The sequence below is a fragment of the Chroicocephalus ridibundus genome, chromosome 1, assembly GCF_963924245.1.
Source record: "Chroicocephalus ridibundus chromosome 1, bChrRid1.1, whole genome shotgun sequence".
Lineage (NCBI taxonomy): Eukaryota > Metazoa > Chordata > Aves > Charadriiformes > Laridae > Chroicocephalus > Chroicocephalus ridibundus.
In genome coordinates this window covers 87,075,487-87,088,683 of record NC_086284.1, presented here as the reverse complement: position 1 = coordinate 87,088,683, position 13,197 = coordinate 87,075,487, and the positions used below count along the sequence as shown (strand labels likewise).

General features: G+C 40.6%; 1 protein-coding gene across 4 annotated transcripts in view; it reads left to right on the top strand.

Annotated features, from left to right (window-relative positions):
* The window catches only part of SCML2 (Scm polycomb group protein like 2), a 71,973-nt gene that overhangs the window by 17,942 nt on the left and 40,834 nt on the right, over window positions 1–13,197 (top strand). For 3 of the 4 annotated variants that reach the window (XM_063342525.1, XM_063342509.1, XM_063342518.1), the window contains exons 3-5: window positions 1,847–1,915; window positions 8,507–8,577; window positions 12,950–13,184. In XM_063342525.1, coding sequence (XP_063198595.1) covers window positions 1,847–1,915; window positions 8,507–8,577; window positions 12,950–13,184 — 375 coding nt within the window. The remainder of the gene's footprint in view (window positions 1–1,846; window positions 1,916–8,506; window positions 8,578–12,949; window positions 13,185–13,197) is intronic. The other variant, XM_063342534.1, reaches the window with a different exon arrangement.

The following is a 13,197-nucleotide window of genomic DNA, read 5'->3' as shown; positions in this document are numbered from 1 at the left end:
TTTCCTTTTCAAAGGATCTGTGGTACTCCCCATATATGCTTTATGAGAAACAGGTGATATTTTTGCAGCATGTTTTGATCAGGTATGTAACTGTAGGTATATTTGCTAGGACTGTGGAGTCTCGGTTATTCTTGGAAGGTGTCTTGGCCCTGAGTACACTAATAGGCTTTAATGGCCCTGACCAACCTCACCTGGGGCCTCTCCTCACCTTGTGTAGGGCCCAAGACCCCATGTCAACCTCCTGGGACATCAGCCCCTGCCCCAGCGATGCCAGAACAGGGCCGGTCTCCAGCTCCACTCAGCCCAGCCATGGGCCCTGCCAAGCTGGGCCCACCCGTAGGCCCATGTCCTGTCCCATCATGTCCTTGACCTGTCCCCAGGGAGGCGTCCCCCAGTGCCTCCCCCTGGGGTAGCTCCTGTCTGGGGTGGTGGGGTGGCCCTGGCTGGTGAGGCCCTGCCTGGCCACCCCTGAGGGCCAAAGGAGCACCCCATCCTACCCAGCACAGAGCCAGGTGGATGGCTTGTCTTCACTGACGGATGGGGAGGATTTGCGTATTGATGACAGAAGATTGTCAGGATGCAGCTCTTCCTCAATAAATAATGAAAGAAGTGTGATGGAAGTGATGAACGTCATATGTTGCTCATCAGTACTCTCTGTTTCAAGAAAAGCCTTACTTACAGAAAATGCAGAAGAGAAACACTATTAGGGCTTAATCTTTGCTGCAGAACAACTCATTGTACCTCAAGTGTTTTTGATCACCAGATGCTTCTTACTGTAGGTTAGGAGTGTTTTTATTTCAAGTGCGAGCCAATCAATAGCTAAAGACAAGTGCAAGAGAATACAGGAGTCAGCTACCAACACAATCTTTTGGTACAAGTGAGCCATCCCTTCTCCTGTAACAGTCCAAGCTAACTAGGATGACCCAAGGTGTGAGTTGAGGCACGCGCCTTCCCAGAGGAGCAGCCCCATTTACGTTGCTGAGCTGGTTGCAAACAGAGAGAGTTATTCTGCCATGCAGAGCTTGATAACCTTTTTAAATCTGAAAATGTAGTTGCGTTTTGGTTGCTAACTCGGTTTCATATTTGAATTGCGCTTGAGTCCGTGAGTGTCAAAAGCAGGTCACCAAACCAACATATTTTAAAGAATAAAAGGAATGAGTGGAACTGGCTCCCTCAGTCTTCTGCATCCTAGCCTCCCAGTCCCAATGTGTGTCTCAAATCCTTAAATCCAGCAAAAATGAAATATGACAGACTGCTTTCTGTATGTGTGTAGAGATGAATGATAGAGAAGGCAGATTCTGCTGAATGATCTTTTTAAATAACTGACGTGTGCACTGAGATAGCTGCTTGCATTTGAGTATTCAAGAATTTAAATATAGAATGTAATCTTTAACTCAGAAATATGCTTTTAGGGTGGGTTTGGGTTTTTTTCTTGCTTCTCAGTTCATAGTGGTCTAGACATGATTTAAAAAGCTATTCAGTGATCTTGAGGATCTCGGATTGCATGTAGGTTGAGTAAAGCTGTTAAAAATTAGAACAGGGTTGCTCTTTGTGGAGCTAATATTACATTTTCTGCAACTAGATTTATTCTGATAATGTAATATAAAGTAGTAAAGAACTGTGCTTTTTCATGCTGTACTTCTCAATATACTTTGAAAGAAAAATAGTGCAGTACAAATACCTTACAATAGTACAAATACCTTTTTGATTATGCACGGAAATGAGTAAAAGAAAGTCAATATTTGGAACAAGACATTCTGTATTGTTTGGAAGCATTCTCTGTTATGCTGGACATCATTATGATGTGAATATTACATTTATTATGTAATGGAATCTTGTCTTTTAGATTCAAAGAATATTAAAAAAGAGAAAGATGGAAAGAATCAGCAGGCAAACAACCCGTCTTTAAAAAGTGGTAGGTATTGCAGCTGTCAGGTTTTTAGTTAAGGTACCCTAAAAGAAAAAGTGTGTATTTGGATTGTACTGTCTCCTGAGGCTTTGGTTTTGTTTTTGTTGGGTTTTTTGTTGTTGTTGGTTTTTTTTTTTTTCAATCTCTTTGGCTATTACTGATGGGTTGTTAAAAGTGTACCATTGCTTTTGTCTAACTCTGTTAGGAAAGTATGTTTTGGTGTAGAAAATGATGGTTGAAACTGCTTGATTTGAGCCTGATAGTTTTACTAGCCAAGACAAATACTCTTTGTATATGTAATCAAAGATGCTGTGTAAACGTTACTTTTTTTTAGATCATTACTCATTTGTCTGTTCTTCTCATCATGGATTTCCCAGTTTCATGCCTTGTCTGACGCAGTTATCTTCTTTTTCCTCAATGCATTTGCTAGTGCCAAAGAAAGGATTTTCAGTTTAATAGTCTGAGTTTTTAGGATTGCTAACTGGATTAAATTGCCTGGGATTCTAATTTTATTTTAAACGAATTCTGTTTTCAAATCAATTATGTTTTTATAATATAATGAGGGAACTACACACTTGCCAGAAATGATCCAGCTTCTTATCAAACTTACACAGCTTTTGCTCTCCTCAACAAGTGCCATAGGGCAGCACATACATGGGATTGCTGGCAGTTTAGCTTTTGTGGGCTGCAGTGAGAAGGCAACAGCATCCTTATATACCCTTCATATGTTTATGTTTGTTGCTTGAATTTGGGGCAGTAAGAAATGTCATGAGTACTGTTGACTGAAGTAGAAAATCTCTTCAGTTGTTGTTAGTTAATTCTTGATAAAATGTCACTGGATCACATAAACTCTCCCTCTGGTTACATTTCTGTGCCCTCTGACTCCTAATAGATGGTCTGGTTCAGAGCTTTTCTTGGCTGTCAGTGATGGAGTTCCTTACAAGTAGTGGAGTCACTGAACAAACATGCTGAGATACTAATAGAGTAGCTGGGTAATTGAGGTAATGACTTTGCATAAAAGATACGATACCGTGTTACCACCAGCCACAGTACAGCTTTCTGCTGTTGTATTTGCCAGACTTAATTCTTCCATTTCTTGGGATCCTAGCAGTCATCTTTGTTATTCTTCCCTTCCTTTGAGACAAGAAAGGAAGTGTATCTGTGTCTTGTTTTCCCTCTTCTGTAGTGTAAGAGGAGCTCCAGTCAAACTGGACTAAGCTAGCAAGTTGGTGTTTTAAGATAATGGTGTCTGACATGACAGACAGAGCCCCGTAAGATGCCCCCCCACCAGCAAAGTGCTTTTCATATGTGGATAAGATAAACGTATTTAATGAGTCACTGGAAGACGTCCCTGCCTCCTTCTTCAGTAGAGAGCAAGGTGATGAAAAAGCTTTGTGGAGAAGCAGTGCTAAGCAGGCAAGCCTTATTCTGTCATCTGTATTCTTCCGCTTAGGACTACGCTGTTAATCTAGTGTGAGAGCACTGAATTTACTCATTAAATCTAGAGTCAGCTCTGTCAGACACTTATAGAGGAGTGCCTTGCTCAAGATCACGCAAGATCTCTGATTTTTGTGTAGATGAGATGATAATTTATATCCTGTGTTGTTGCTTGTTGGTGGCAAGGAAGAAGGAGCCTCTTGATGCTGGATGAACCGGGGTGCCTTAAAATGCTTTGGGTTAGTGTCCAGGAAATCCCCAGAGTTTTCAGGGGGATGTGTGATAGCAAAAGCTGAAAAGGAGGGGACATATAGAGATGCGAGAAGAACAGGTGAAAAAATAGACTAAAGTAGGTAGAGAAAGACAGGAGGAGGAGAAAAATTCTAATTGAATGATCACAGCATATAGAAGGAGGTACAAGGTATAAAGCAGGGTATGAAATACCTTACACTTGTGCTACATTTGCAAGAGTATGTAAACCAAATTCAAAGGAAGCCTCATCTTTGACAAAGAGAGATTGTGGGATGAAGACTAGAAAAGATACATCTCTGTGTCAAAAGTCTCAGATGCGTGCCAAGGGAACCTAGGGATGAGATGAGAAGACACGAGGTGCTCCGTCTGCTTAAACAGTGTTTAGGCTATATTGATAAACCAACTTGAATAAACCAGGACTTTAAATTCTACTTATCTACACGTGACACTTATCTCATAGTTTTAATCTTCAATTTAAATTTTGTAAGACTTTGACTTAAACTAAACTGAAGCATTACATACAGCAGAAGAAGACAGGGAGCGCTTCAGCAAACTGGGCATTGACATATTGACAGGAGCAGGTGGGTTGCCTCCAAGGGTGCTGAGGTAGTTGAGAGATGTCGCTGTGAGGCTTCTTTCTCATTTTGGAGAGGTCATAGTGATTGGAGAAGTTTCATGATGACTGGAAAAGGGCAAACAGTATGCCCAGGGTCAAGAAGGACAAGAAGGGAGCACTGGGAAAATTACAGGCTGGCCTGCCTGACCTCAATCTTCAGGAAGACTATGGAGAAAATCCTCCTGGAAGCCATGTCCAAGCAAATAAAGGACAAAGACGCAGTTAGGAACAGCTGAGATGGATTGCAAAGTGTGAACCATGCATGATTGATTGCCTTTTGTGATAACTGATTCTGTAAACAAGGGGAGAGCAGTGGATGTTGTTCGTCTTGACTTTAGCAAGACTTTCTGTACAGTTTCTGTAGTGTCCTTTCTGCCAAACTGGTGAGATGTGGTTTGGATTAGGCGGATGGAAGATTGACTGGACTGCCAGACACAAAGGTTTTTGATCAGCAGTACAAAATCCACCTGGCAGCTGGTAGCTAGTGGCATTTCTCAGAGGTCAGTACTAGGGCTGATGCTATTTTGTGCCGTACTGACAGATGGGGACAATTGGACAGAATGCACTCTCAGCTAGTTTGTGGGCAGCTTCTAACTGGGAGAAGTAGCAGGTAGGCTGGAAGGCAGGGCTGCTCTTCAGATGGACCTCCCCACGCTGGAGGAACGGGCTGACAGGAACCCTGTGAGATTCCAAGGCAAATGGAGAATCCTGTGCCTGGGCAGAGTGGAGTCCTGCAGCAGCCCAGGCGGGAAGCTGGCTGCCTGGAAAGCAGTTTTGCAGGAAAGGCCCTGGAGTCCTGGCAGGCAGCACAAGCTGAGTGTGGGCCAGCAGTGTGCTCTTGTGGTGAAAGACATCAACTGCATACCGAGACGTATCAGGAAAACTGTAGGCAGCAGGCCGAGAGAAGGGATTTGCTTCTTTTGGCTATTTGTGAGACTGTATCTGGAGTACTCTGTTCAGTTTTGAGCTCCCCAGTGCAAGAAAAACAGTGCTATACGGGAGCAAGCCAGCCGGCAGTCCACCAAAAAAGTGAAGGAGCTGGAGTGTAAGACGTAAGCAGAAAACTGGTACTGAAACCAGAAAAAAATGGTTTCTTCAGACGAAAGAAGACAGGTTATGGGAGATCGTCTTGCTGCCTTCAATTACCTGACAGGCAACGGTAGAAAGGGCAGAGCCAGGCTCCTCTGAGGTACAGTGGAAGGATGAGAAACAACAAATACTGGCTGGAACTTGAGAAATTTCTGCTTGATGGAAGAAAAAAAATCTTCACATTGAGGATGATGGAACTCTGGAGGAGCAGGAGGCTGAACTAGAGACTTCTTAGAGTCCTTTTCAGCTTGAATTACTTTGTGCTTGGCAGGTTTGAGATGAAGTGGTGGGGTATTGATACAGCATCGCAGAGAACATTAAGGGTCGCCAACCCATGTGTCATTGACAGTAATGCAGGCAGCTATGGCAGAAACTTATTTCCTTCATTTTTAAATTAGTCAGGCTGTTTGCCTGTCCTGATTGTCTTTGACTTTTTTAGAGTCTCACACCTGTGTTAGTTACAAACTGTTCAATTCTTTTACAAAAAGCCCTAGTTACCTTCTGGTGAGTTTTTTTTTCCTGTTTCCAGTATATGCCGGTTTGTTCTTCAGCGTAAAATTTCCTTTCTCTCTCTAGTTTTCACTTTGCTGGCGGGTTATCAAGTTGTGCTTGTTGCATAATGGGTTTTTCTTAAGCTGTTTAATTCAGCCTGCAGGTTTGAGTGGGAAGAGAAATGCATGTTAAAATCATTTAGTGTGAGCTAATTTTCTTTAGGATTTCTATTTCTCAGAAGTTGCATGTTTTCAGGGGCTTTAGAATTAGAAATATATATAAAACAACTGTTTCTTTACCTGTCCACACTGACAATACAGAGAAGCTTTTTGTATAGAGATTTTTTGCAATGTGATTATCTTCCTAGACGTGCATCTTACATGTTGCAAACATATATTCATCTCCTGCTTCTATGACTGCAGTAATTAAATGATAATTAGCACCATCTCTGAGAGCTTGCCTTTAATTTAATACAGTATATCTTCGTAAGTGGAGAGGTTCTAATTTAAACTTCAGGTCATTTCTGCCTGATGAGAGAGGATTTGATAGCCAGGATTTAAAGCAAAGAGCCAGGCAATGTTGTTTTCATCTTGGCTTTATCTGCAGCTGGCCTCTTCTGTTACTTTATGTGTCTTTCTAGTACATGCTCCCTGGAAAAAACACAAAACTCTTTGTTTTCCTCTGTACTTTTGGGTCATCCCACAAAATTTGCAGTCCTGTTATAACAACTGAGATCACTTGGGAAATACTGGAATGTGGAGATAATTTTTTTGGAGGAGGTGAATGGGGATTTCTCCTGGTGAAAGGCGCTGTCTGTGAAGTATCTGCATTATACGGTCCTTAACACAGAGAGGCTCTGATTCACGATTACGACTTATACATCATGTTAGATCTGAGACAGCTGGGACGTAGCTAACACTTTCTTTTTGCTAGGTTTAATTTTATTGAATTGCATATTTTGAAGTTTACTAATGTAAGCTCTGATTAAAAAACAACATTTTTTTTTTAAGTCAGAAGTCAACCTGAAGCAGCAACTTTATTATTAGACTCAAAGAAGAATTTTTATAAGCCTCCTTGGCCTGTTAATGAAAAGAGCAATGGATCTGGATGCTGCTTTCTGGAGAAAGGTCTGAAGAGCCATTTCCTGACCATGCGTACATGGACCATGTACCTGAAGTACAAATATCTAACATATGCTTAAGTTAATGTACCCTGCCTTTTGTGAGTAATACAAAATCAATATAATTGTATAAATGTGTGAATAAAACTTTCATTCTGAAATAGGCGGACTTCCAAGGTATTGTATGGAAACGTCTTTGTTACCAGCCTACATGCAGTCCAGACCACCAAATTAACAGCTTCTGGGATTTTATTGACTTGTTACGTAGCTAACAACCACACACCTGCAGTGCCAAGGACAAATCACTCATACCCTTTCGAGTCTGTTATGCCAAAAAAAAAAAAGAGGATCTCGGCAGGTCAGGGGGGCACTTCTCTTCTGCTTGAAGCACTGTGTATTTTCAACTAAATGCTGTGCTAACGCAGGCAGACTCTGGGTTCCAGCCACCATGCATCCTTCGGAGAAGCTGCATGTGAGTGCTGGAAAAGGCTGCCGTTTTCTGATTGTTGCTTTGCTTTTCTGCTCTCCTGAAAATTGCGAAGATAGTTTATCTGTGCCCAGTGGCGTTTTTGGAAGAATTACTGATAAACCCAATGTGGTCTCTCCATTATCACCAGGGGTTTTGCTATAGGCCTTGTGAAGGGCCGTTGCTGAGCCGCTGGGTGGCATCACTGCATCGTTTTGGGGCTCATGGGTGATTTACTCTTCAGGAACATTAGAATGATGCCAGCTGCCCAAACAAGAAAAAGAAGCCAAAGAGCTCACTCTAGATAATTTAGGAACAAAAACATTAGCTGTGCCATTGTAGTTTTTCTCTTGTGCTTTGTATTAATTTAAGTAATGCTTGCTTATATATTTGATGTTAGTACTTTATACTGTTCCATTCATGCAAAACCGATAACACTGATCAAATGAAATGCAGAATACACTTACCCATGCACATAAACAATGCCAATGTTAACACTGGAAAAAATACTATGAATCTGTTGCTGAACACTGCTATAATATTTATCCTATAAAGAGAAACCTTTATCAGACTTCAGATGAAAAGAGACAAAGATGCAGTTGGAAGGCCGTGCTAATCCTTTTCCTTTCTAGTGGACTGGGGATAGTATTCTCAACATACATTTCAATAGAATCTACGTGTCCCATGTTTTTCAACATATATCATCTCAGTACTCCTATAAAGTTATCATATCAGTCCTGCTGTTAGGGGAATTAAGATACAGAAAGGCTAACGTGATTTATACAAGGATGCTTGGGAGGTCGTTCTGCAGAGAGTTGAGTCTAGATATCCTGATTTGTATCTTTGTATGTGGTCAACAAAACAAAAGAATTTGGGGTAGGTCTGTATTGGTTTTGCCTGTTGTGTGATTACCCCTAAGAATTAATCGTACTCTGAAAGCTACCTCAGGGGTTGTATGTTTTTCAAAGGTGGAATTTCAATTTGAGAGTAATCCTGTTCTTGAAAAAAAATGTATTCTACAAGATAGTTGGGTTTTTCTGTCCCTGTCTTTCCCCAACCCCCCCTTTTATATACATTCCCTTTATAAACTGTTTGTATGGTCTTTTTTTATCTTATGTCTTCCAGAACAGTTTAATTGGGATGATTATCTGAAAGAGACTGAATCAGTAGCTGCCCCTCTACATTGTTTCAGACAGGTATGCCAGATGCTATTTTGCAAGCGCATGTGTATGTCTGCATGTTACAGGGTGATCCTAGAGCAACTTTTACGTTTAGACTGCTTGCAAACTTCCCATTTGACTACTTTTGATCTGTGGTTATCAGTAGCTTCCAGTTTTGGCAGATGCTAGCTACTGAAGTTTTTCATTCTTGGTTTCTGCCTCAAACCAGACTTTGAGGGTTTCATTAAAATTGTAACTTTGGACTCTGTTTTCCTTTAAAAAATAGGCTAGTTAATGAAAACAGATAGTCTTATCAGAGTTCAAAAATATTTTCTACTTTTTTCAGTAACCTTAGAGGTACCATGGTTTTTGTGAGAATTAAAATTTGGCTGATTGTCAGAGGACCCTTTCTCCTGCCCAATTGTTGAAAGAGTCTTCTCAATTCTGTCTAGCTACAAGATGTGTGTGTATATATATGTGTGTGTGTATAGTAGAGTTTATTCATGACTACTTCTTCTGGATCTCTCAAATATGTTGAATTCTGTCTCTTCCTGAGCAGGGTGATTTTAGCTAAGGAATAACAGATATTCAAGTTTTTTAAAAAAAGCAAATAAAGGGGAATATATGGGAATACAAAAGAAGTACAGGATTTATAGTGAAAGGTGTTTCATATACTATTTTATGTTTTACATTGTGCCCTACAAGTTTGATCCTTCCCCCCCCCGCGATGTTTTGGTATGTATTTGCAGATGCAGTTTAAATCTACTGTCTTATGTGAGCTAATGACCTCTAGTTATTCAGCCCTCTGGAGACTGAGTCGACCTCTGCAGGCATCTTTCTCTCTGCGGAGGGAGCTGGGGGCTGGTATTTTCCCAAGATGAGGAGTATCTTAGGTACATAAAGTTACATAGGATGAGATTCGGTCTGTACACCTTCAGTGTGTTAGGAAGATAGATGCTGAAGAAATTGGATAGTTCAGGTTGATAGAACTGTAATAGATGTGACAAGCTGTGCATGTCTAGTTTAGTGGATTGGGCTTGTTCAGATATGTATCTTTTAGGGTTTGTTGGTAGTCTGATGGTACTGTAAATGATACTGGCATCCAGTGGGGCCCAAACAGAAAGCAACATGAACCGGAACAGTCTGAGGCGGAGAGGAATCTGTGAATCTGAAGTAATGCACTCAATGACTCTGAAATAGTTGCAGGAATGGAGAATAGGGAGAGACAAATGCAGGTGGTAGCATTTCTTTGTTCTAGATCATGAATCTCATCTTGCTCTTCAGAGATGAGGATAAAGGACAAAGAGCCCCTCACATGCTGCTTTAATGAGATATGGCTAAGAATAGCAGTGTCCATATCTCTGTTTGGGTGGAGCTTCAGAAATTAATTCTACAGCATGTTTTTTTCATAGGGGATACCCGCTCAAGGAAGAGACCCCAAATTCTGCTTGGGTAGAGGCATAGGACAGTAGTGTATCCCGTGGTTGTTCTGAAAGTAATGCCATACTCATAGACCACCATGACCAGAGATCCCAAGAGATGTAGCTACTGCAGAAAGCTCCTCAGAAGCCTTTCCTTGTGCCTTTCTTGCATCTTCCTTTTCCCTCCTAATGCTCAAGAGGTCCAAACTGAACAACCATGCAATACCTTAAATAAAGACACTTAAGTGACATGCATTGACTGAGATAAGTAAATCCAAGCGACCTGGATTGCTTAAGGAGTGTGTGGGTTGGAAAGAAAAGCTTGAATTTCTGTGCATAGCAAATTTCAAAACAATTTACGTATGCAGACTTTCATTTTTTCTAGGAGTTGACCTTTAAGTAGAAAGTGATATGCAATGTTAATTAATGCAGATCTAGCTCCCTTCACTACATAACGTTTGCAGATTTTAGGAACTGAAATGCTTGAGCTTTGTGTAGGACTAATTTGACTTTTATTGAGTTACACATGAATTATGCGTGTCATTATCACTCTGTGTAATGCAAAGAAATACACTGCTGTGGCCAGCCAGAAAACAAATAGCAGAGAGAAGCATAATTTGAAAATTATATCCCGAATTTGTGACCTGTGGGAATTCTGTGAAGTTTAAGTTTTGTAGTAATTAAAAATGACCTGGGGAGCAATAAATTAAAGCCTCTACTGTAAATTTAGATACAGACACAGACAGATAATGGAAATTGATTGAAGTATTTATTTTAATTTAGAAGGTATTTTATCTGTTTCTCTGAATTGTTTTTCATTACGACTTAAAATTTCGCTGCATACCATGTCCCTTTCTTTCACCCTGAAACTTTTTTTCAAGCAGTTGAAAATTTTAAATAAAAAATGCTCAGTCCATTGTGGTTTGAACAGAGCTTAGAACAAGGCTGTTATTGAGTGGGTTTTGTTATTTTGCTGTAAGGATGGACTGGCATGGAGAAGTTACCTTTTCAGTAGAAAGCCCTGAGTTGTTGGTATTTAAACAAGCTCACCTTTTCTACAAACAAATAAGCAAACTCCCCAACTTCTTAATTTCAGTTGCCTTTCGTGGTTGGAGAAAATAACAGCTTGACAAGCCATATCTTGAAATTGAATTGCCCTTTAAATTTAATATGCTCAGGCTCCCCTTTCAGACAGCCTGCTGTCTAAATGCAGCATTGGCAGATGCTACACTCAGTGTTCAAAGAATATTGCTCGCTTCTTTGTTTTTTGGGCTTGGGCTCCTCCAGGGCTCCTGCAGTTGATCTAGGGCATGTTGCAAATAGTGCACCTGCACACCATAGCATGTAGAGCAAGAGGTATTTTAAAAAATTACATGTGATGGAGACAAAATATTGCTAGCACTTGTTGCAGTAGTGGATTTCATCAGCCTTTTCCTGTGTACCCAGACAGAGAAGTGCACCTTTGCCCGCTTACTACGGAATTCCCACCTGACCTGGTCAGGCAGGCAGGGAATAGGAATCTTGCAAGCGTGGATGCCTGTGGTTTTGGTTTTACTACCTGCCTCCTGTATTAGGATTCAGATTGTGCTAGTCTGTATGGGATAGCTACTGGGTTTAAATATCATGTGGAAGGCTGCCTACAGTTCTTGGCGTCTGTGTTCAAGAACGACTTGGTACTGGAAGAGTTGTAGAAAAGGGCTTTTGGGGTGATAAGAGAAGTCATCCTTTCCTAAGAGAATCTTCAGTGCTTGGCTTTTTCAACTTGTTGAAAGAGTACTGAGAAAGGGACGGGTAAATCACTGTGAATACAGTAAATACTCTGTAAATACACTGTAGATTTTGTTACTATTTGCAAAGGTACAAAAAGAAATTAAGTTAAATGATAGAGTTGGCAAAAATTTCCGTTAATAAATTCAGGCTGGACATCAGGAGTCTTCTAAAGAGAATAGTGAGATTGTGGAATAATCTTTCTACGCGATTAGGTGAGGCATTCGGTCCTAGTTAGTGTCAATATGAAGTTTTGAACATCATTAGATGATGTTACTGCCTGCAGTACTACAGTAGGCAAGTAATCAGACTGCAGTCCGGTTGATCTCTGCCAGTAGTGTGTTGATACGTGAGTAAAAAATATTCTCCTTCTCTCCTGTTCATCTTTGGCTTGTGACAAAAAGTTCTGCTCAAAGACCCAAGTTGCATTCATCATGTTGCTTTTCCCAGTGCCAGGTTTTTTTCAAAAGATCTCATGTCTGCTAATTAAATTGGCTTTTCATTGAATGTGTATGAATGTATTCAGTTCTCTATGAATGAGCACAGGCTGCAATTTTTTTCTTAACACAGAAGTTTTATGTGACTTCAGGACTGTCTGTTTTCTTTCTGTAAAACACAGTTAACGCTAACTCCTTTTTATCTCCTCTTTGTATTGTAAGCTTTTTTTTGATGCAGAATCTCTTTCTTGCCTTGAGCTTTTGTAGTGCCTCATGCAGTAGGGTCCAAATTTTGTTTAAATTTCCAAGGTACTACTATGAGAGTAACTATTTATTTTGAATTGAAAGCTAATAAATCTTGTGAGTGTTGGGTTTTGGGCTGTTTGGGGGTTTCGGGGGGTTGGTTTGGGGTTCTTTTGAGTTGAATGTCATGTTTCCCAATGTCATTGTTTTTCCTTCACTTCAAATGTTAATCACTGCTCCCCCATCTTTATGTTCATATCTTTGTCAGGATTCCCTTGTTACACTTCTTAGTAGTGCTTATCTTTTTAGAAAGCAGTTGTATTTATGCAGTAGGAACATCAGGTATCTGAAATGGTAGCTGTTGGTAGGTTATCCAGCTGCCCTTTTTGACTTGCTGCTAAACACTCAAAAGTTCAAAGGCTTCTTTATATTTGCCATTTATATGATACGTTTGGATGAATGAAAGCTGTATGTTGAACTGGCTGTTAAGTTTAGCAATACTAACAACAATAAGAAAAAGTCTTTTACCTTTTATTGTAGTCTAGAATTCCACCTACGAACGATTTCAAAGTTGGTATGAAACTGGAAGCCCATGATCCTCGCAATGTTACCTCAGTTTGTATAGCTACAGTAATTGGAATCACTGGTGCCAGGCTAAGGTTGCGGCTGGATGGAAGCGACAACAAAAATGATTTTTGGAGGCTTGTGGATTCCTCGGACATACAGCCCATTGGGACCTGTGAAAAGAAAGGGGGCATGCTCCAGCCTCCGCTTGGTAAGAAACAAAG